This window comes from Carassius carassius, chromosome 16 (assembly GCF_963082965.1).
Source record: "Carassius carassius chromosome 16, fCarCar2.1, whole genome shotgun sequence".
Lineage (NCBI taxonomy): Eukaryota > Metazoa > Chordata > Actinopteri > Cypriniformes > Cyprinidae > Carassius > Carassius carassius.
In genome coordinates this window covers 32,841,200-32,864,026 of record NC_081770.1, presented here as the reverse complement: position 1 = coordinate 32,864,026, position 22,827 = coordinate 32,841,200, and the positions used below count along the sequence as shown (strand labels likewise).

At 39.3% G+C, this 22,827-nt stretch overlaps 2 protein-coding genes across 7 annotated transcripts in view; both read right to left on the bottom strand.

Moving 5' to 3' along the window:
• The window catches only part of LOC132160156 (kinesin light chain 1-like), a 31,905-nt gene extending 16,841 nt beyond the window's left edge, over positions 1-15,064 (bottom strand). For all 3 annotated transcript variants that reach the window (XM_059569898.1, XM_059569899.1, XM_059569900.1), the window contains exon 1: positions 15,050-15,064. The gene's annotated coding sequence lies outside the window, so the exon portion shown is untranslated. The remainder of the gene's footprint in view (positions 1-15,049) is intronic.
• Positions 15,065-18,347: 3,283 nt separating this feature from the next.
• LOC132160153 (phosphofurin acidic cluster sorting protein 2-like) overlaps positions 18,348-22,827 on the bottom strand; it is a 51,566-nt gene continuing 47,086 nt past the window's right edge. For all 4 annotated transcript variants that reach the window (XM_059569890.1, XM_059569892.1, XM_059569891.1 and 1 more), the window contains 6 exons: positions 21,792-21,834; positions 20,732-20,774; positions 20,465-20,606; positions 19,926-20,149; positions 19,732-19,845; positions 18,348-18,565 (listed from right to left, as the gene is read on the bottom strand). In XM_059569890.1, the coding sequence (XP_059425873.1) occupies positions 18,450-18,565; positions 19,732-19,845; positions 19,926-20,149; positions 20,465-20,606; positions 20,732-20,774; positions 21,792-21,834 (682 nt within the window). In that variant the 3' untranslated portion in view covers positions 18,348-18,449. The remainder of the gene's footprint in view (positions 18,566-19,731; positions 19,846-19,925; positions 20,150-20,464; positions 20,607-20,731; positions 20,775-21,791; positions 21,835-22,827) is intronic.

Sequence of the window (22,827 nt, the reverse complement as noted above, 5' to 3'; positions counted from 1 at the left end):
GGGTGAAACCAGCAGAGACTCAAGAGATTCAGGGCTGGATGGAGCCAGTGGAGACACAGGAGATCCTGGGGTGGGTGGAACCAGCAGAGACTCAGGAGATTCAGGGCTGGGTGGAACCAGAGGCAACTCAAGAGATTCAAGTCAAGTCTGCTTTATTGTCAATTATTGCACATGTACAGTACATACATACAGAGAATCGAAATTGCGTTACTCTCAGACCCCCGGTACATACACATAACACTAACAGTAGAGCCTAAAAATCTAGATCAAATATAAAATATAAGATACAGCTATACAATAAGGGAATGTAAAAAAGACATATAATAAAATTTAAAATAAAGTTAAATAAAACAGCACAAGGCACATGGCAGATAGAGTGCAAATCAGTGAAGTGAACAAACAGTGCGGATAAAAAGATTTTTAGTGCAAAAAAAGCTTATTCAGTCTGATTCAAGTGACAAAGGGCTCAGGAGCAGTTATTTTATTTTAACTGACTGATGAGGTATGTTGGTGCTGCTGACTCTCTCCACAGTCACACCGTTGATGGTCAGAGGAAAATGCTGAGTGTGTGCTCTCCTGAAGTCTTCTCCACGTTCAGAGAGAGATTGTTGTCACTGCACCACCCGGCCAGGCGGCTCACCTCGCTCCTGTAGTTTGTCTCATCTTTGTTGCTAATGTGACCCACCACCACCGTCTTTCGCAAACTTAAAGAAGAGGTTGGAGTTGTGTGACGGTGTGCAGTCATGGGTCAGTAGAGTGAAGATGAGGGGGCTCAGCACACATTCTTGCGGGGCCCCAGTGTTCAGTGTGATGGTGCTGGATGTGTTGCTGCTGACCCGTACTGCCTGAGGTCTTCCAGTAATAAAATCCAACAGCCAGTTGCAGAGCGAAGTGTTGAGTCCCAGCTGGACCAGTTTGTAAATGAGCTGTTGAGGGATGATTGTGTTGAATGCTGAATTGAAGTCTATGAATAGCATTCTGACATATGAGTCTTTTTCTCTATATGTGTGAGTGCTGAGTGGACGGCAGTAGAGATGGCATCATCGGTCGACCGGTTGGACCGATATGCAAACTGGAGGGGTCATGGGAGGGCAGACTTGATGTGGTGCATGACTAGCCATTCAAAGCACTTCATGAGGATGGGAGTAATTGCAACAGGATGGTAATCATTGAAGCAGGATGGAGATGGCTTCTTCGGGACTGGAATGATGGTGGTAGTTTTGAAACATGTGGGAACAACAGCCTGACTAAGTGAGATGTTATATTCAGAGCTGGGTGGAACCAGAGGCGACTCAAGAGATTCAGAACTGGGTGGAACCAGGAGAGATCTAGAAAATTCAGGGCTGGGTGGAACCAGCGGAGACTTTGAAGATTCAGAGCTGGGTGGAACCAGAGGAGACTCAAGAGATTCAGAGCTGGGGGGAACCAGTGGAAAGTCAGGAGATTCAGGGCTGGGTGGAACCAGAGGAGACTCAAGAGATTCAGAACTGGGTGGAACCAGCGGAAACTTAGAAGATTCAGAGCTGGATGGAGCCAGAGGAGACTCAAGAGATTCAGAACTGGGTGGAACCAGCAGAGATTTAGAAGTTTCAGGGCTGGGTGGAACCAGCGGAGACTTAGAAGATTCAGGGCTGGGTGGAACCAGAGGCGACTCAAGAGATTCAGAACTGGGTGGAACCAGCAGAGATTTAGAAGATTCAGGGCTGGGTTCGCGTTCGACACCATAGATCATGGTGCTGCTTTCGACACCATAGATCATGACATACTCATAGATCGATTACAAAACTATACAGGTATTCAAGGGCAGGCTCTAAGATGGTTTAGATCCTACCTGTCCGATCGCTACCATTTCGTTTACTTAAATGGGATGTCATCTCATTTATCATCAGTAAAAATATGGAGTGCCACAAGGATCCGTCCTAGGTCCCCTTCTATTTTCAATATACATGTTGCCCCTTGGTAATATTATTAGAAAATACGGAATTAGCTTCTACTGTTATGCTGATGATACTCAGCTATATATCTCAACGAGACCAAATGAAACTTCCCAATTATCTAAGCTAACAGAGTGTGTTAAAAATGTAAAAGATTGGATGACAAATAATTTTCTCCAATTAAATTTGGATAAGACAGAGATATTAATTATTGGACCAAAAAACACTACACAGAATCTTGTAGATTACAATCTGCAACTAGACGGATGTACTGTTACTTCCTCTACAGTCAGAAATCTGGGTGTTATATTAGACAGCAATTTGTCTTTTGAAAATCATATTTCCAATGTTACAAAAACTGCATTCTTCCATCTTAGAAACATTGCCAAGCCACGAAACATGTTATCTGTTTCTGATGCAGAAAAGCTAGTTCATGCATTTATGACCTCTAGACTGGACTATTGTAATGCACTTCTATGTGGTTGTCCTGCTTCGTCAATAAACAAGCTACAGGTAGTCCAAAATACATCAGCTAGAGTCCTTACGAGGTCAAGAAAATATGAACATATTACCCCAATTTTACAGTCTCTGCACTGGCTACCTATTAAGTTCCGTATCAGTTACAAATTATCATTACTTACCTATAAGGCCCTAAATGGTTCAGCTCCTGCGTACCTAACTAGCCTTCTACCACGCTACAACCCATCACGCACCCTAAGGTCACAAAACGCTGGACTTTTGGTAGTTCCTAGGATAGCAAAGTCCACTAAAGGAGGTAGAGCTTTCTCACATTTGGCTCCCAAACTCTGGAATAGCCTTCCTGATAATGTTCGGGGTTCAGACACACGCTCTCTGTTTAAATCTAGATTAAAAACACATCTCTTTTGCTAAGCATATGAATTATGTATCTTTTAAATTGTGATTGTAGTTGCATCTGATCAAATGTGCATTTTTATTCATTAGCTTGGGTGAAACTAATTTTACTATGTTGGATCAGCAGCTATGCTAATGATGTCTCTATTTTGTTTCTATGTTTTGCCTAGGATTTACACAAGCTCCAGTCTGGATCCAGAACACCTGAGAAGAGATGATGCTGACCCTCAGAGGACCCCAGATGATGCTAACCTTGAATCAACAAACAGAACTAACAATCTTTGCTACATGTGTGACTGCATCATATAATAACTATTAATTAATAATACTGATAGTTCATCGTCTAGCTGAATACGTCTTGTATTATTATTATTTTTTTTTATTTTTTCTAAAATCCTGTCAAACGTGCACAAATTACTAGCTACTACTAAATATTGTAGAAACATAATTTTCTGTAAAGTTGCTTTGTAACAATTTGTATTGTAAAAAGCGCTACACAAATAAACTTGGATTGAATTGAAAAAAACTCAAGAGATTTAGAGCTGGGTGGAATGAGCAGAGACACAAGAGATTCAGAGCTGGGTGGAACCAGAGGAGACTCAAGAGATTCAGAGCTGGGTGGAACCAGCGGAAACTCAGGAGATTCAGGGCTGGGTGGAACCAGCAGAGACTTAGAAGATCCAGAGCTGGGTGGAACCAGAGGAGACTCAAGAGATTCAGAGCTGGGTGGAATGAGCAGAGACACAAGAGATTCAGAGCTGGGTGGAACCAGCGGAAACTCAGGAGATTCAGGGCTGGGTGGAACCAGAGGCGACCCAAGAGATTCAGAACTGGGTGGAACCAGCAGAGACTTAGAAGATTCAGGGCTGGGTGGAACCAGCAGAGACTTAGAAGATTCAGAGCTGGGTGGAACCAGAGGAGACTCAAGAGATTCAGAGCTGGGTGGAATGAGCAGAGACACAAGAGATTCAGAGCTGGGTGGAACTAGCGGAAACTCAGGAGATTCTGGGCTGGGTGGAACCAGAGGAGACTCAAGAGATTCAGAGATGGGTGGAACCAGCGAAAACTCAGGAGATTCAGGGCTGGGTGGAACCAGAGGAGACTCAAGAGATTCTAGGCTGGGAACCAGCAGAGAGTAAGGAGACTCTAGGCTAGTCGGACACCAATATAGACTAAGGAGATTCAGGGCTGGGTGGAAATAGCAGAGACTCAGGAGATTCAGGGATGTGTGGAAACAGCAAAGAGGCAGGGGATTCTGGGCTGGGCAGAACCAGCAGAGACTAAGGAGATTAGGGCTGGGTGTGATGGACTGATTCGTTACTCTTTCTGGTTCTGTCATTGTGGCAGGATCAATCTTTGTGTCTGCAGTGGGCTTTGGCATCAGCTCCATGCGGCTCGGGGAAGGCAGCAGGCTGGGACTTGGAGTGGAGCTTGTGAAATCCTCTTCCGTGAGGAGGATGGTGAACCCTGCAGTGGCGGTTTCTAATGATTCAACCACAGTGTTACGCTAGACAGTTTTTGCTGCCTCTAAATAGTCAAATCAGCGTCGAGTCACGTTCTGTGTAGTACCGCCCCTTTTTGGGCGATTTCTGTCAAACTGTGAATCGCCCAGAGTGCTCTCATAGACTTCCATTCAAAAATATTTTTTTTCGAACTGCAGCCACTGCAATCTCAATGAGTTCCGGGAGGGCTCGCCCTAACGTGCTTTCATCATCGTGCGTAACCTTAACTTGTGCAACTACTGGTGGGAACAGTGACATCCTTAAAACTATTTTTAATTTTAACAACAAGGAAAAAATTAAAAACTACTTTAATATCTTTATCAAATGTGAAAAAAACAGAGAGACGGGGACAGCTATGCAAATTCAGTTGTCAGCTGAACTTGATAAAACATCACGGCGAAACGTTACCTCAGCGTAGATTAATTCTATCGTGTCACTGAAAGAAATACCATTCATTCGTTGTAGCAATAAGGATAAATTGGCAATTAAAGAATTAGGACAACCAATACCAAATTTAAACATCAAACAAGTATCTACAAAGGGCGGGAAGTCGTATAAACAAGTATTTTCGAGGAAGTGGTATGAACAGAGAAAAAGGCTAATAGGCTGCGAAGTAGCTGACGCTTTATTCTGCTAATTTACAGCTGCATTTTGTTACATCGCGAGAGCATGACGGACATTGCATGGACAACTACAGGTGTCACCAAAATGCATCATCTCTCGGAGAAGGTGAAAAAACACGAAAGAGCAAAGATGCATATGGATAGTAGGGAGCAGTGTAATATAAGTGAGTAATTTAAGTAAGCAGTGTAATGTAAGTGAGGAATGTGATATAAATGAGCAGTAATATAAGCTAGTTGTGTAAACAGTGATTTATGTGACTTCAATTATTTCTTATTAAACTGAAATCGAAGTAAAAAGTTTTTTTTGGAAAACCACGTCCTGGCGTCAGTCTTCATTTGCTGCTGCTGTTAACATCGATATAAAAACATAAGGAGAGCAAGAGATTGATTCCTAATGTCAGTTTATTTTTAATTAATACTATAGTAGTTCAGTTTCCTTTACATCTTTAACTAGCTGTTAATTTATCAATTGAATGGGTGAACTATCCTCATTAATCGAGCAAACGTGCCCCCCCTGAGAGAACTGGCAGGAGCCGCCACTGGAACCCTGAATTGCTTTTCAAGGCTGTGTGCTCTTATTAAAGTTAATAGTCACAGTAAGCACGTCCACTGACGTCATACGTAGGTGAGAGGTTCAAATCGCAGCACAAACGGAGTTCGTCCTCTTGCCTGCAATATCACTAGAGAGGAGAGGTACGATTTCATGAGTTGTTAAATAGTTTTACAGGCGTTCAGTTCATGTTTAAATGATCAATGGTGATAAAGTATTCCATGTGATGTTATATTTGACCATTAGTTTGAGTTATCAGTCATTAAAATGAAGTTTATTTGAGTGCTGTTAATGGGTGAATAGTATATTAAATGAAATGGTAGCCTTGTGTGTGTGTCACGAGTGAGAGATTTGTTATTTATATGCGTAGGTGTAAAAAAATAGATGTGTAATATGTATATAATTATGTATATTTTGTAAGTATACTAAAGACATATATTCTAGTTTATTAATATGATGGACACTGCATCATTGTGTGTTTTGTGGTTGACCCCCTGGTGTCCTTAACCATGCCTTTTGTGGTTAACAGGCAAAAGAGGAAGTGTTGCAGATAACAGTGCTCGTCTGTTTGTATGTGTTAACTGGCATCCAAGAAACACTGTAATGCTGTTTTGAATTATTTTACAAAAGTATGACATTCATTTTCATAAATAATAATAATTATTTACACTTATAGAGTATTATGTGTATATCTGTTGTGAAGTGTGTGTGTGTACACGCTCTTTCCTGCAATGTCACTAGACAGGAGAGGCAAAATAGAAAGTGTTGCAGATAACAGTGCTTGTCTGTTGTGTGTTTTACCACACAGTGAGGAGGTGCTGCAATAAAGTAACTTTTAGCACGATCAGATTTGTGTTAATTTATTATTAACAAAAAAACCACAACGCAATATGAACTACACACGCCAGGTCTAAAAAGTCCTTGGTATGTTCCCCAGTGAATGGTCCTTCTGCTCCAGGCTGAGCAGCTGAATGGTGGGCAGGCCCGTGGGTGCGGAGCAAAGAAAGGGACCAAAGCAGAAGGAAAGAAAAATGCTGCTAGAAATTGTTTCGGTCTGTTCTTCATTATGTAATGTGTTTAAAGTAGAAACTCTCTCAACAAGGAGAAGTAAGTAATCACCTTTAAATCACTAGTGCTCAGGAAACAGGAACAACAGAGGAAAAAAAATCTACAAATCTACACAATCTACAAACAAGAACAGACAGAGACTAAAGGAGAACTGAGGGCTTATAAGGGAACTAATGAGATAATTATTCAGACAACAGGTGAACAGGATGATTGATTAAGCAAGGAAACACATGAACACAGACCAAAGGACTAAAACAAAACATAATGCGACAGAAAATGGAGCATGTTAAAGCATTTAGAGCTGAAACAACTAATCGATATAATCGATTAAAATCGATTATTAAAATAGTTGTCAACTAATTTAGTCATCGATTAGTTGCTAAATAACTTTTATTTGCCGTAAGCGGCTCATTTCGTGCATATTTCAAATCTGCGGTGACCAAAGTGTGGCAGTAACGAGCCACCGGAGGTTTTACTCAGCCAGTACAGCAGGAGAAGTAGTGAATAGCCAATCGCTGGCCTCGTTTTATGTCACGTGCTTCCCGAACAGCGTCTCTGCAGCATTCAGCCGCATTCAGCGGGATGTGGGAGTACTTACTTTGAGCCTTCAAAAAAGAAGAGTAACCTGTAAACACTGCACTACTGAACTGTTTAAGGGGTCGTTCACATATCGCGTCTTTTGCGCGCTCAAGTTCGTTATTTCCAATGTAGGCATGCGGTATGCGCGCTCATAATGGAAGCAACGTGGACGCGAGCCGCCCGTTTTTCCAGGCGCGTCCGCACAGCATAGAGTTAAAAACATCTCAAGTTTTCAGAGAGCCGCAAGCGTACCGCTGGTCATGTGACAAGAACTAACCAATCAGCTTCATCCTTTCCTGTAACAACGCTGAAAGCTCAGCCAAGATGAAGGAACAACTTATCATACAACCCGAATTCCGGAAAAGTTGGGACGTTTTTTAAATTTTAATAAAATGAAAACTAAAGGAATTTCAAATCACATGAGCCAATATTTTATTCACAATAGAACATAGATAACGTAGCAAATGTTTAAACTGAGAAATTTTACACTTTTATCCACTTAATTAGCTCATTTAAAATTTAATGCCTGCTACAGGTCTCAAAAAAGTTGGCACGGGGGCAACAAATGGCTAAAAAAGCAAGCAGTTTTGAAAAGATTCAGCTGGGAGAACATCTAGTGATTAATTAAGTTAATTGATATCAGCTCTATAACATGATTAGCTATAAAAGCTTTGTCTTAGAGAAGCAGAGTCTCTCAGAAGTAAAGATGGGCAGAGGCTCTCCAATCTGTGAAAGACTGCATAAAAAAATTGTGGAAAAATTTTAAAACAATGTTCCTCAATGTCAAATTGCAAAGGCTTTGCAAATCTCATCATCTACAGTGCATAACATCATCGAAAGATTCAGAGAAACTGGAGAAATCTCTGTGCGTAAGGGACAAGGCCGGAGACCTTTATTGGATGCCCGTGGTCTTCGGGCTCTCAGACGACACTGCATCACTCATCGGCATGATTGTGTCAATGACATTACTAAATGGGCCCAGGAATACTTTCAGAAACCACTGTCGGTAAACACAATCCGCCGTGCCATCAGCAGATGCCAACTAAAGCTCTATCATGCAAAAAGGAAGCCATATGTGAACATGGTCCAGAAGCGCCGTCGTGTCCTGTGGGCCAAGGCTCATTTAAAATGGACTATTTCAAAGTGGAATAGTGTTTTATGGTCAGACGAGTCCAAATTTGACATTCTTGTTGGAAATCACGGACGCCGTGTCCTCCGGGCTAAAGAGGAGGGAGACCTTCCAGCATGTTATCAGCGTTCAGTTCAAAAGCCAGCATCTCTGATGGTATGGGGGTGCATAAGTGCATACGGTATGGGCAGCTTGCATGTTTTGGAAGGCTCTGTGAATGCTGAAAGGTATATAAAGGTTTTAGAGCAACATATGCTTCCCTCCAAACAACGTCTATTTCAGGGAAGGCCTTGTTTATTTCAGCAGGACAATGCAAAACCACATACTGCAGCTATAACAACAGCATGGCTTCGTCGTAGAAGAGTCCGGGTGCTAACCTGGCCTGCCTGCAGTCCAGATCTTTCACCTATAGAGAACATTTGGCGCATCATTAAACGAAAAATACGTCAAAGACGACCACGAACTCTTCAGCAGCTGGAAGTCTATATAAGGCAAGAATGGGACCAAATTCCAACAGCAAAACTCCAGCAACTCATAGCCTCAATGCCCAGATGTCTTCAAACTGTTTTGAAAAGAAAAGGAGATGCTACACCATGGTAAACATGCCCCGTCCCAACTATTTTGAGACCTGTAGCAGAAATCAAAATTGAAATGAGCTCATTTTGTGCATAAAATTGTAAACTTTCTCAGTTTAAACATTTGCTACGTTATCTATGTTCTATTGTGAATAAAATATTGGCTCATGTGATCTGAAAGTCTTTTAGTTTTCATTTTATTAAAATTTAAAAAACGTCCCAACTTTTCCGGAATTCGGGTTGTAGTTGTATATGGATTGCCATTTTGAAATAAATTTAGTAGCAGAGCTACTGCAAGCGATTTTTAGAGCTGCAAATCCATTTATCCTTTGCTGAAATTTCCGTGTCTTCAAGGAGAGAGCACGTCATGGTTGCTTAGCAAAGGCAGACGCCTCAGGGGCTCTTCTGCCCGAGCGCTTTGGAAAGAAGGAGAAAGCGGTGCGCGTGCGGCACTTTATTCGAAAGGATTGTTTACAATTTCACAGCATAAGCTATAAAGCGGTTTCCCAGTAAATTATAAAATGCAATATACTGCAATTTTATTCTGTTTTATCCTTATTCTTCGTGAAAATATGTTCTGAAAGATTCCTTAATAAGCTTTGTTCGGGATGTTAAACTACTTTAGGAGCTCTAAGGACTGCCATGGTGAAAACATTATTTGAAATCTCCTTGTGAAATTTGCTAGAGTATGGGTCAGTGTTCTGATTGCAGAAGAGTTCGACAAAGGATTACTAACACAATAAAACAACTCCAGGTATATTTTTGATGAGGATATGACAATGCAAAATGGTTAAAATCTCTTAAAAATCTATGCTGAATGATAAATAATACCCTTTATTAATAATTTACTTGGGGGAAAAATGGGCAAAACTAAAATATAAGTATATAAACCGATTAATCGATTCATCGGAAAAATAATCGACAGATTAATTGATTATCAAAATAATCGTTAGTTGCAGCCCTAAAAGCATTAGATAATAGCAAAAACCAGTGTTGGGGAAAGTTACTTTTTTAAAAGTAATGCATTACAATATTGCGTTACTTTCTAAAAAAGTAACTAATTACATTTAATAGACAGAGCCGTAGATCACTGACAAGCTACGCAATATCACGTTCATTATTGAAGGCGATATTGCATAGCTTGTCAGGGATCTACGGCTCTGTCTATTAAATGGTGCTCCATTTGAAAGCAGGTGATGCCGATTTAGCTATAATCAGGGAACCAGATTTACTGACTAGATGCGCATGATTATATCGTTAGATATATCGCCCAGCCCTAGTTACTTGAAACAAGTAATCTGATAATGTAACTCGCATTACTTGTAATGCGTACCCCCAACACTGGCAAAAACAGTCTGTAGGCTACTGACTGGTTCTCATAAGTGTACAACAATTTTAATGTAATGTACTGTAATTGTAATTTGTAGTGTAACTGTTATGGTACAAATAAATGTAGGAAGGGAACGATTATAAATGATCAATTATGCTATAATTCAACCAAATTTCATGATAGTGGCAGTCCTATTTGGATCCCTTAATTGACCAAACTTGTCACAACAGTAGCATTGAGTTTTAAAATCTGCTGACACTTCACCCTGACAACATCAGTCTCATGCTGTAATACTCCTCCATTCAGCCTCCAGTGGGTCATGTGATCCCACTCAATCAATAAAGCCTTGCATCCAAAGAACTGACCAATCACATGACGGATTATAGTCCTTTCTGTCTTATAATAGCCATTTATTAAAATACAACAACGAATAAATGTTCTATACTGCATCAACAGCTTCACAGTGTGATGAAATTACTCACAACATCCAAAGAATTGCAATCATGTGACTATGCCTTTTTTACCTGTTAATTCCCACAATGAAAATCATTTACTTACAAGTTAAACCTTGCTCTGCTGCAAGTCATCTATTAATGATTAAACAGGAAGGAACAACTAAGACGAGGCGCAGCTGTTAGAAATAAAATCCCCACTATTGAGGCCTTTTGTGTAAACTATCTACAACATTAAAGAAACAGATCACCCCCCAAAAAGTGTTAATTTGCTGAAATTTTTCAGATTTTTATCAGCATTATATCACTTGCTCAGCAATGGATGCTCTGCAGTGAATGGGTGCCGTGAGAATGAGACTCCAAACAGCTGATAAAACATTTCACAAGTAATAAACACCACTCCAATCCATCAAGAGAAGACAAAAGCTGCAGGTTTGTAAGAAACAAAACCATCATTAAGTCTTTTCAACCGTCACTAAAATCACAAAATATTCTTCTGATTCAGGCGAGATGGCTCACTTTTTCACAGGAGGGAGGGTTATTATGGATTATGGACTTTTTTTTCCTGACAAAGACAACCGTTTAAAGTTAAAACATTTTAATGATGCATTGGTTTCTTTCAATCAAGCAGGTTTTTGCATCACAAGTGGATTATTTTGATGTTTTTATCATCTGTTTAGACTCTCATTCTGATGGCACCCATTCACTGCAGAAGAAGTTATAGAATGCTACATTTCTTCAAATCTGATGAAGAAACAAACCCATCTTCTCATCTAAGATGGTCTGAGAGTGAGTTCATTGTTAGCAAATTTTCATTTTTGGGTGAGATGTTCCTTTAAGGTGAACAGTTTGAAAAATTTAAGGCTGAAAAGACTAAACGTATTTTGTCCAGATTTCCCCCCCAATTTACAGTCAGGACAAGCCAACGCCATAGCTGCTAAAACCCAGAGGAGTTGGAGTTGAAGGATTTCACAGGAAATTGCGTAGTAGTGTATGATGGCCACAGATATTTTACCTTCAGAATATGAATCCATTGGAGATCAAATATGTTAGATATTTTCAGTCAGTTTTTTGTTTGTTGGGAGTTCGTCATCGAGTTTGGAACAACTTGAAAGTCTGTTAGTGTGAGATCCTCAGTCGTGTAGTATATGATGCATGGTTTATCTCTTTAACCTTTCACAAAGTTGGCAAGTTTTTTCAAATCTGTTTCGAGTGAGTGAATGTATTCATGTACAGTATTTACAGTACCTTTTTCCTGGCGTAAAAATGGGTGCCGCCATTTGTAAGTTCTATGGGTCTAGCTTCCGGTCTCATTTGCGCCCAGCTATTTTTAACTGTACCAAATGGTTTGTTTTGCTGCTTGATAATGACAATTGATGTGTCCTATCATATTATTTTAATCTGTTCTCTTAATTAAGACCACACTGGTTTGTACTGCAAACAGTTTTAATGTTTTCTCTACGTTGTTATTCTCCTCGTTATGTACCTTTAGCAGCTAATTAAACAGACGAGACGTGAGACACCCATAGGCTTACTTCTGTGTTGAGGAAAAAGGTGGATACTCTACTGAACCAGTCATCACTTTCTACTGTCCATGGCAACAATGAAACAGAAATAGAACACGGATGCTGAGTCAGTGATGAAATCTGAGAGATGAAATCACAAAGTGGATGTGCTATTAAAACTAACAGGATTAGTTCAGTACTGTGTAATTACGGCCCTTGTTTTCTGTGAACATTGCATGCTACATTAAATAAAATGAAGATGCATTGTTTGTGACCACATTTTAATTTCACAGTCTTCATTATCATAATGCAGAAAAATAATTCCATTATTACTCTCATTACATTTAAGCAAAAATATTTGATTATAGCCCTTTATCAAAAACTAAAGGAGCTTCTTCTGACCAGATGCAACTCTGTGGTAGAGCTTAAGAGCTTTGTGCGAACCCGTCGGGCTTAATTTATATCATCTTACACGGGTTCGGGCTGTTAAAACATGTAGAAATGACTCATTCTTGACAAAAGGCAAAAGAGCTGTGTGTGTGCGCACATTTGAATAATGTCGGGCTGTAAACGGGTTCGGGCTTTAAAAAAGCTGTCAATCAAAATGTACTTGTCGGGCTCGGGTCCTGTCGGGCCTAACTTTTAAGGCCCGATTACAGCTCTACTCTGTGGATTCAGTCTTTAAACTGTTACTACACCGAGTGAAGATTTCGATCAATGCAAGTCCATTGATGCTGAAACCTGACACAAAGACCGCTACAGTGCATGTTCAGTCATCTTTGTGATTCACCAATCAGGAGTCAATGGGAAAGAGCTTGCTTTCTTAATCTCTCAGTATTATTATGAATTCAATTACTGGCTAAAGCTAGATGTGATTTATAGCCTGTAATGCATATTACAGGCAAGACCTTACCTGAACGCTTCAAAGGTCTCTGGGTCGACGACAAATAAGGATTTATAAAATCACAAAAGGACAAATCGAATGTAAAACACAAAGTAGTAGTCATATTGGTCCTTTTTTAACTATTTTCAACAAAAGTTTAAACTTAAACTCCCTACAACTTAAACATATGTGAGAGTGCACATCTTATTTTTAATTCATAAATATCATTAGATTTGGGGGAGTTGCACCACATGACATTTTATAATGTGAACTAACCTTGCCTTGTCATGAAATCACCTGTTGACCCTGACACACAGTCATAAGGGTCATGTGATATCATTTCCTGTTTTATGTTTTCTCTGTATGCTTCTGAATGTTGGTTGCACCAAATTACTGTGAACAGGAAGAAATAATTAATGCATCAATAACCAATGCTTTTTATGTCTTAGAATGTTTGTAATGCGCTTTTTCTTCATCGTGGAACCAGGGCATGTTTAACTTCCACAAAAAGTGCATCAAAATGAATTTTAATTTAGAAATACGTGTTAGAAAACATTGAACAATGGTGTAGCATTTACTTTCCAACCATTCTGACTCAAAAATGACTAGTACATTTCACAAATAATTACCAAGAAGAGCAAAGTAGCACATTGATTAAATGTGAAACTTACATTAGAAGTAAGATTACATTAAGAGTTTAATTGGAGTTCATTTTGCAAGAAACTTAATTTTAGTGTATGAATGCATGAATGTTTTTTGCCAGATAAATACAGTGTATTTGTAGTTGAGTGTTGTTTATTGTTAAAGATGTTCGCCTCTGTGATTTGAATGATTGAACCGCTGCTGTGCTGTTCCTTACAGTCCTGCAGACACCAGTAATAATGACTTCAGAACAACACAAACTGAGCCTCATCAGATCAACCAGACACTAAACAGCACATCTGATCGTCCGTGCCTGCACACTGGGTGCAGAATTCAGCGCTGTCTTGGGTGAATAACAGTGAGTGTGTCTCTTATCTAGACTGCCTTATCGACATCAAGTGTTTGCAGAAGTGACAGAATGCTCTAAAGCTCTTCTTCCTGATGTAGAAACATGTGTGTGAGATACGAGACAGTCTGAGATTAACTCAAAATATAGGTTTAAATCCTAATCTTAAATCCATGGAATTATATACTCTTTCTCTGTGTGTGCGTGTGTGTGTGTGTGTGTGTGTATATAGACATTTATGCATGCATTTATACATTACTGTAAATAGGCAGAAAAATATTTTTTTAAAGATTAATAAGCAGTTTTGTTTGACTAAACCATAATTATTATGCCAAAAGATTGATCTTTTTGTACTTTTAGAATTTTTGCACAGAGGCTTTTTCTTCATTATGACATCAATCCATTTGGCTGTATAGGGTTCACTCTATTTGTATTCACATTTAGGAGCATTTACATTATAAAGTATTCTGTTCGGTGGTATCTGCTCTCATTCTCTATTTACCTGCATTTGTTAATTATTTCCTGTCATAATTACTGCATTGCTGGTGTAACCGGTCCTGAGTCAGGCCATAATCTGTGAATTAAACTATAATTTAGGCTAGATGCACGAAGCTCAGTTTCTGAGAGAACAGCTCAAGTAGCAGAAACGATGTGTTTGCGTGATGATGCCACAGCTGTTACGTGATCAGGGTGTAGTCAGAGACAGTAAACAGTGTTTATCAGTGTGACAGTGTTGTTAGACAGAGCAGGCGTTAGATTATTCTAGGTGTGTGTGTGTATGGGATGGGTGTTGTCCTGAATGATGCACAACTGCTGATGCATGTGAGACACAGTCCATAGGTCACTGTACAATCATCACACAATACACTCGATATTACCAGTCCACTAGCACAGAAATCCGCGGTAAAACAAATCCCCAGAGCCCCTTATTTCCCTACATAAAACACCCCATTTAAATGTAAACTGAACATTACGGTATAATTGCAGTGGTTAACGTTACCTCGCTGTATGCATTATAAGAGACCCTCGCTGATGCTCATTAACATATGATAACATACCTGTTAGGATCTCCACTGCACTATTGTCCGACGCCGTATGAAATCAAGGCCAAGCTCAGAGAGAGAGATCACATCTCAAATCCAGAAGCGGACAGGGAGAGGTCAGCAGCACCGAGTACCGGACCGGTGTCTGCGGCTGCGCTCGGACGATCCCACTACTTATTAATATTAATGAGCAGCGTGATGGGCTTCACGGATTGGTTGACATGCAGTACGTGGGCGGCGCTTCGACTGATAGATGCGGCAGAACGCTGGCAGACTCGGTTATGAATTTTAATGAGACTCTGTCACTGGACACTTCCAGGAAAATTGCCGAGCAACGTCAAACGTCACATAATTAATATTCATAAATAAGGCATTGAGAGGAAAAAAATCAGATAATTTACAGATTAATTTAATTTAAGGCAGGGGTCTCATAAACCATGCCCGCATGTAGCTGGGATTGTCTGCAATTGTCTGACATTTTATCAGAAGAAAAATATAGATGAGATTTACCTCGCTTTCTATCGTCTTCTGCTCCAGCCAATATTACTTCACACTGCTACTCAATTATTATATAATCACACCCAAAGGTATTTAAATATTCCGTAAAATAATTGTGACGGGTGACGACAGGTCACAGTTAACTTTGATCTTACCGCCATCTGTCGGCAGAACACAGAAGTGCGCGTGACCTTAAAAGCGCGTCATTTTAATTCTCGGCCATTTTTTGGTTGATCAATTACATAACTTGAGTTAGTAATGTAATCATTCGAAATTGTTTAATAAGATGCAGCTGTAATTACTGTATGCATACAGTATGCCTAACAATGATATCATTGATTATTCATGTGTTCCAGAGAATCACACAAGGCCATGTTCTGTGTAAAGGACTAAAACATAGCTTCAACAGTGAAGATGAACTCCGGTTTAATAACAGTGCAGTACAAGATGAGACATGATTCATGTCATTTGTATGAGTGCTTGTGTATCAAATTTAATATTAAACGTGACTTTAATTAAGGAATAAAATCTAAGGATAGAAATAAAAAAGATTAAACTACTTTTAAGATTTTTTTTTTCAAGAATACATTATTTTCCTTCACATGTTTTTTCCCCTTTGGATCTGTTTTGTCAAAAATTAAACAAAAACTAATAAATACATATGTATAAATGTGCTATAAGAATCAGTTGTAGGCATGAACATTGGCAATCCATACAACAAGGACATATTTAACGTAGAATGCTGAATATGAGACACCCAAGTCACTTCTTTTGTTGTTGATCAGTTAAGGGTATTATTTATTGTGTGCAAAACTCTTTAAAACTTACCAGTATCAGTGAAATTCACATAAAACTCAAGAAACAACTATGATAATTCTCATCGAAAGATGGCAGTGCTGCGTTTAACACCTTAAAGAACAGCGATGCTAACGCTAGGCTAGGATACTACTGAATGAACATTTAACGGGAAGTGCTCAACAGTTAGCATAAAACTTACCATAGAAGGTTTAGTAATGTATAAATAATCTGAACTAGATAGGTTTTCTACTATTTATAAAAGAACTGAATCTAAAAAGGATCGTACGTTATCGTTTAAACAACACAAACATATTTTTATTTTTATTATATGTCATTTATTTGCACAATCGTCCATTAAGTATTTATCAAATACTGAAAATAAACTACAAACAGAACACACCGGTTCACTTTCTTATTTTCATTCATGTCTGAAAACAAAACAAAAAGTCTATAAAAGAGTTCAACTCCTTTAAAAAGGGAAATAGAAAAAAAAAAATCACAATGCAGCCATGGTTAAAATCATTTTAGTATCTGTATGATAATTCAAACCAGTATAAATGACATGAAATGGCAGTATACTGTATGTTTATGTACACACGTTACAAAGAATAGAAGAAGAGAAGCTTTCTTTAGTGGTTCATTCAAAATCAATACTGTCCAACTTAAAAATACGGCTTGTGCAAATGTCTGCATTTCCTTTTGTAACAGACAGATCAAATATTAGTGTTCTCTCAGTTTTAAAGATTTAAGAAAAAACATCTCACGTTGCGCTAAAAGTAGTGCTTAGGCCCTAAATGGTTGAACAAACCTCAGCAGTCTGCCTCACAAAACAAAACCAGTACAAAAACCTAGTTAAAACATAAAATGAAAAGAACAGTAACAGTTCTGTCCATGAAAGACACAAATACATCGATTTTATACGCAATGCAACTATATCACAGTTTGCGCTTGGCTGTAAAATAACACCACAAGCCATAACAGCAAACTCAATGAAATTAATACTGAAAAAATAACATATTTTTCTCAAACACACAGATACAACCACAGGTAAAGCCGCTCTCACCCTCCCTCAGTATTTACAAACAGGTCATTTCTGTAAAGGGACTTTTGAAGAGGGAAAGAACATAAACAGATCCACCGCAGAAGTTACAAAAAGTTATCATCCCAACAATGTTTTAGTTAGAGCCCTTATTAGCCGGCAGAAACTGGACCCTGTATGCAACACAAAGACACAGCCTTTCTAAAAACACTTGGTAACACGGTCACCGTGAACGATCAGAGATGGCAGGTAGAAATGTTAAAAGAGTAAAAAGTGAAAATATCTGCTCATCGCCCCACACAGAGGGAATAAAACGATTTAAAGGGCTTTTTAAAGCATTTTGAGATCTCCCTTTAGATTGAACCCACACAAGCTGCCTTCTTCATAAAAAAGACATAACCAAAAGACACTTTTCTTAATCTAAAAGTATTCATCTTACTTAAATTTAAAGGACATGCTCTTTATAATTCACAGCTATGCTAAAATCATTTAACAAACTGTAACATAAACCCCTCCCACCAGTTCTGTGGCCCCTCCCACTTGCAGCCAAACTCCTCCCACTTGTCATCTAAAGGAACACTTCACCCAAAACTGGATTTTTTTTTGTCGTCATCAACTTACAGACATCAAAACGGACACTGAATGAGATTTAAGAGCTACAGGGAACTGATCCTCACACAAATCCGTCCTAAGATGGGTGAACTATTCCTTTAACGTCTCCCATTTGAAAATATTAACATGGCATTATCAAACATTTTGAATGCAAATTCAATCAAGCTCACGACAAATCCCACCCTATAATATTGTACACAGGACAATTATCAACACTGAAAATTTCACAGAAATAATAACAAACTCTAACCCAACAAAGTGCAAACTGAAGCTGGCGTGAAATAAAAGAGAGCGTTTGTTACAAAAACACCAATGATCCTTCCACCGCCAAAGCAACAAAAAGGACAAGCAACATCACAGACGACATTTCTGTTGAGGACACAGGCTTTTAAGTTGACCATTTCCACAGGAAAATCCATTTTATTCCACATCTGTAAGTTGGCCTCGCGCTGAAGAAGCAGCAGCAGGTCACATGGGTTTGCTGTAGCCAAAGATTCCTACAGGGAAGTGCTTCACGTGAGTCGGCCACTGCGCGGCCAGCTGGAAAAACTTCACGTCGTGCCACTCTACGCCATCGATGGACACTGCAGAGACAAAGACCACGATATACATGACTGCTGTGAGAAGTCACTCAATCATATATCTAATAGCAAATGCAGACCTCTACTGCACATATAACATATATTAATAACCCCCACAGCATACATGATCACCCCGTAACAGATCTATACAGGTGGAGCTGGGGAGGTGGAGGGTCTCTGAAGCATGCTGCAGCTGCTACGGCGAGCACTGGCCGAGTGCATTTGAATGTGGAGCTGCGAGCTCATTGGCTGATGATTCAAAAAGAACCAATCAGCTGCACCATGTGATAATGATGTCATTATGTCAAAGTGCGTCTGACCTATCGGACTGCGCCATCAAGAGTTTCATGACAGCAATTGTGATTGAACCAAATTTCCCGATTGCTTAAATTTAACACAACTATAATACATGTTGAAATATAGCACTTTTGATAAAGCCTCATTGTTAAAGACTTTGGGGTCATTAAGATTCTGCATCAAGTGACCTTCTCTACGTAATTACGTGAAGTCTTGGACGCACATCGCAGAGCAGTGCAAGGCCAGCACTTCTGTTTATTAAGCATATATCCTTTTTTTTTTCTTTGATAACATAAGACCCTTATTCCTCGTCTGGTATCATGTAGAGCGCTTTGAAGCTGCGCTGAAACTGTTATTTTGAAGTCCACTATAAGGAGGACAATCCTGAATGTTTCCATCAAAAACCTTAACTTCTTTTCGACTGAAGAAAGAAAGACGTATACATCTTGGATGACATGGGGGTGAGTAATTTATCAGGAAACATTTCAGATTATCATCAATGTTGAAAACAGTTGTAATTAATATGTCTGTGGAAACCGTGATTTTTTTTTTTTGCGGTATGTCTTGATTAGAAAGTTCAAATGAACAACATTTTTATTATTTGTAACACTACAAGAATCTTTACTGACACTATAAGTCAATTTAATGCATTCTTAGTGAATAAAAGTATTAATTTCTTAAAAATCTCTTACTGATCCCCAACTTCTACTATTATAATAAAAGAAACCCTTTATATCCCACAATTAGCCCCCATGCAATGTATCACATTCAGTGACCGCAGGGTGGCAGTAGAGTGCATCCAACAAATGACACTTTCACTATGAACTTCACTTTATTCTGGGGTTTGTGTAGGTTTGTGTGTGTGGGTTTACCCTTCAGCATGGTGTGCTGGTGTTTAGCGGTGCAGATGAGTCTGCTGATGCTGTCTATCACCTGACTCTTAGAGTCCACATCCTTCTCTTTCAGCTTCTTGCTCAGGAAGATCACTGAGAGTAGAAGGAAACCAGACGTGAAGCAAATCAACCACGTTCACAGCTTTACGAGTCAGCAGCTCATTTTAACACACCTTTCTTGTTCTTCTCCTTCATGACAACGGTCATGGCCATTCCTGGAGGAGGTGTAGGCTCCCCTCCGTTGGGGATTCGGGAAACTTGCAGCGAGCGGAAGTTGCTCTTCAGCGTGTTCTTAATTCCCACGTCTCTCTTCTCACCTTCTTTCTTCTTCTCTGCGCCCTGTAACGTCCAGTAGTCCACCTGGAGACCCATCACCTCCCCACCGGTTCCTGGAGAACTGCATACACACGTGTTTGAGACACAAGTGTGAAGTAGACGGTTTCACGTTGATTTATCAATGCATCAATCTTTGACATATTTCTATTTCCAAGCTCATTTTTCATTGAAAGGGTTTACATTATGTTGTGTCTTTGCACTAAAGTTGGTAACACTTCAATTTTGTCTTGGAATAACTTTGGTAACAGGGATGAATGGTCATGTTAGACTCATCCTCAGGCTCTTTTCCAACCTCTTTTCCTTACGATATATTCCTTGGTGTTTACACTACATTTGCCCTACACATTTTCACAAGTGCGTGCATAGTTTCTTGTACCCTGCTCCAGAGAGACTGGCAGAAACAGAGGGGGATGACGGAGGGGTGGAGGTCATGTCTTTCCCGTACTGTGTTCCCGTCTGTGCTGGAGGTGAGGAGAGCATGTTCACACTGCCCACCATCACTGCGTCATCAGAGTCCACTGCCAGACGACACACACACACACACACACACACACACACACACACACACACACACACACACACATCAGTAATGTTTCACTGCTGTTTCTGTGTTCATTGGGTTCCTGTCTCAAGCAAATCCTACCTGATGTAGATAAGCTGTGCTCCACAATCCCCACTTTTACCAACTGTAAGAAAACACATCACAATCCTAAATTATGTATAGTAGTATTTTTCCGTATGCATAGAAAACCCCCAATATACATCCAGCACTGTGCACCAAAATGTAGGCCACAGTGCAATGCTCGACTAAACATTTTTAACATGATGGAACTAAACGCTAGTCATAACAACTGTGATTTCTTACCAGAAGTTAATCCAATTTTTAAAAAACGGTATAGATGATAACTGGAGATGTACATATTATTACATTAACGATATGTACACTTTATACATACAAATGCATAATGTCATAATCATGACAAGGTGTGACAATAATGCAAAAGAAATGTAGCATATCTGAAGTTTGTCTTTACACAATTCTGTTTCAAATAACAAATTTGGTATAAAAATAACATAAAATTCATAAATGATGGCTATCTAAAATCTTGTTTTCTAAACTTACAACTGCACAACATATTGTTAATGCTATTAATTGTTTGTTGTTTGTTAAAAGTGGAGAAAAAAAGCCTCAAGTATAAAAATTCAAAACAACAGCAACAAAAATCTCTGAATGCAAATTTGAGAGATTTCATTATTTTTCTGTAATAAACCTTACATAAACATTTGATAAAACTAGATCATTTGGTGGTGCTAAACATTTTTAGGCTAAATGAGATACTAATGTATTATTTTATATTACAATAGAAGTATACTATATTATATAAAGTGCTGTCAAATGATGAATTGTGATTAATCACATCCAAAACAAAAGTTTCTGAGTACATATATGTGTGTATGTATGCATGTGTATATATTTAAGAAAAAAAATCATGTTTATATAGAAATATATTTAGATATAATATAAATTATATGAATATAAATATAAACATGTAAATACATGTAAATATTTTTTTTACTATAACAAACATGAGATATGTGCCTTTAATGTTTTTGTAATGGGACAATCAAGTATATCTGTGGAAAGTGCAGCTGACTCTTTATAATAAAAAAAAAGATGAAGTGAAAGAGAAAGCCTTTCTCACCCCAATGAATGGGACAAACTTCTGGCAGGAGTCTTCGTCAGGGCTGTGGAGGTCAAACAGGAGGGAGTGGTTAGCACAGGCTGACAGGACGTGTAATGTTTCGTTATCAGTGAGGTGGATGGTCTGAGAGATGCGTGTGAAGTCGTCAGGGTGTGAAAATGGCGGTGTCAGATCAGATAAGCCCCTTTCACACTGAGATTCTGGATAATACACGGGTAATGTGTCCCAGCAATTGTTCCCGGATCATTAAGTTTTGGTTCATTCACACTTCTAGTGATTTCCTGGGATCTGTGCGTGCGTTCACACACAACCCGTAAAGACACGTGACATCAGGGCGTGACGTGTAATGTACGAGTCAAAAACGCTAGACATGTTAACTTTCACTGAAGCTGGTGAATGATCTCAGCGTCAACGTGGATAGCGAGGAGCTAACTGATCTCTGCTTCAGTACAGTTTGTACATATTTTTAATCGCGAACGTTGATCTGCCTTCAAAACAGCCGGTAAAAGAGTCATGCGATAATGTGGTCATCACTACGACACAGACACATTGGGTCTGGCTTCTGCTCAAAATGAGCTCGTTCCAAGACTGTTATTAGTTCCCAAACCTGGGATTGATCCTGGAATCAATCCCGGGATGTGTTTGCGTTCACACAGAAGGCGTGCAGTGTGAAAGGGGCTATGTGTGACACAGAGTGTGAGGGCTCATGCCATGAGAGGATGCTGGGATAGCTTCTTACATCCTCCACCAATCAGGGGGTGTAAGGCCGCAGGCTATAGGGCGCTTCATATTTAAACTCATTGTTATATAATCTTCCGTGACTCTTTCCAAGCATCATCTACAGCTGACAGAAGCTGCTCTCCAACACTCAAGAAACCAGAACACAAGGAACTTCTAGATTCTGGACTTAGTCGATTGTTATTGACAAAAACAGAGCCAGCACAGAGTCGTCTCCTGTAGCCGAACTCAAATATAAGCATAAAGTCTGATCCACTTTGCAGCTTTTTTAGGTCAAGAATCACCTACTTAGATGGGA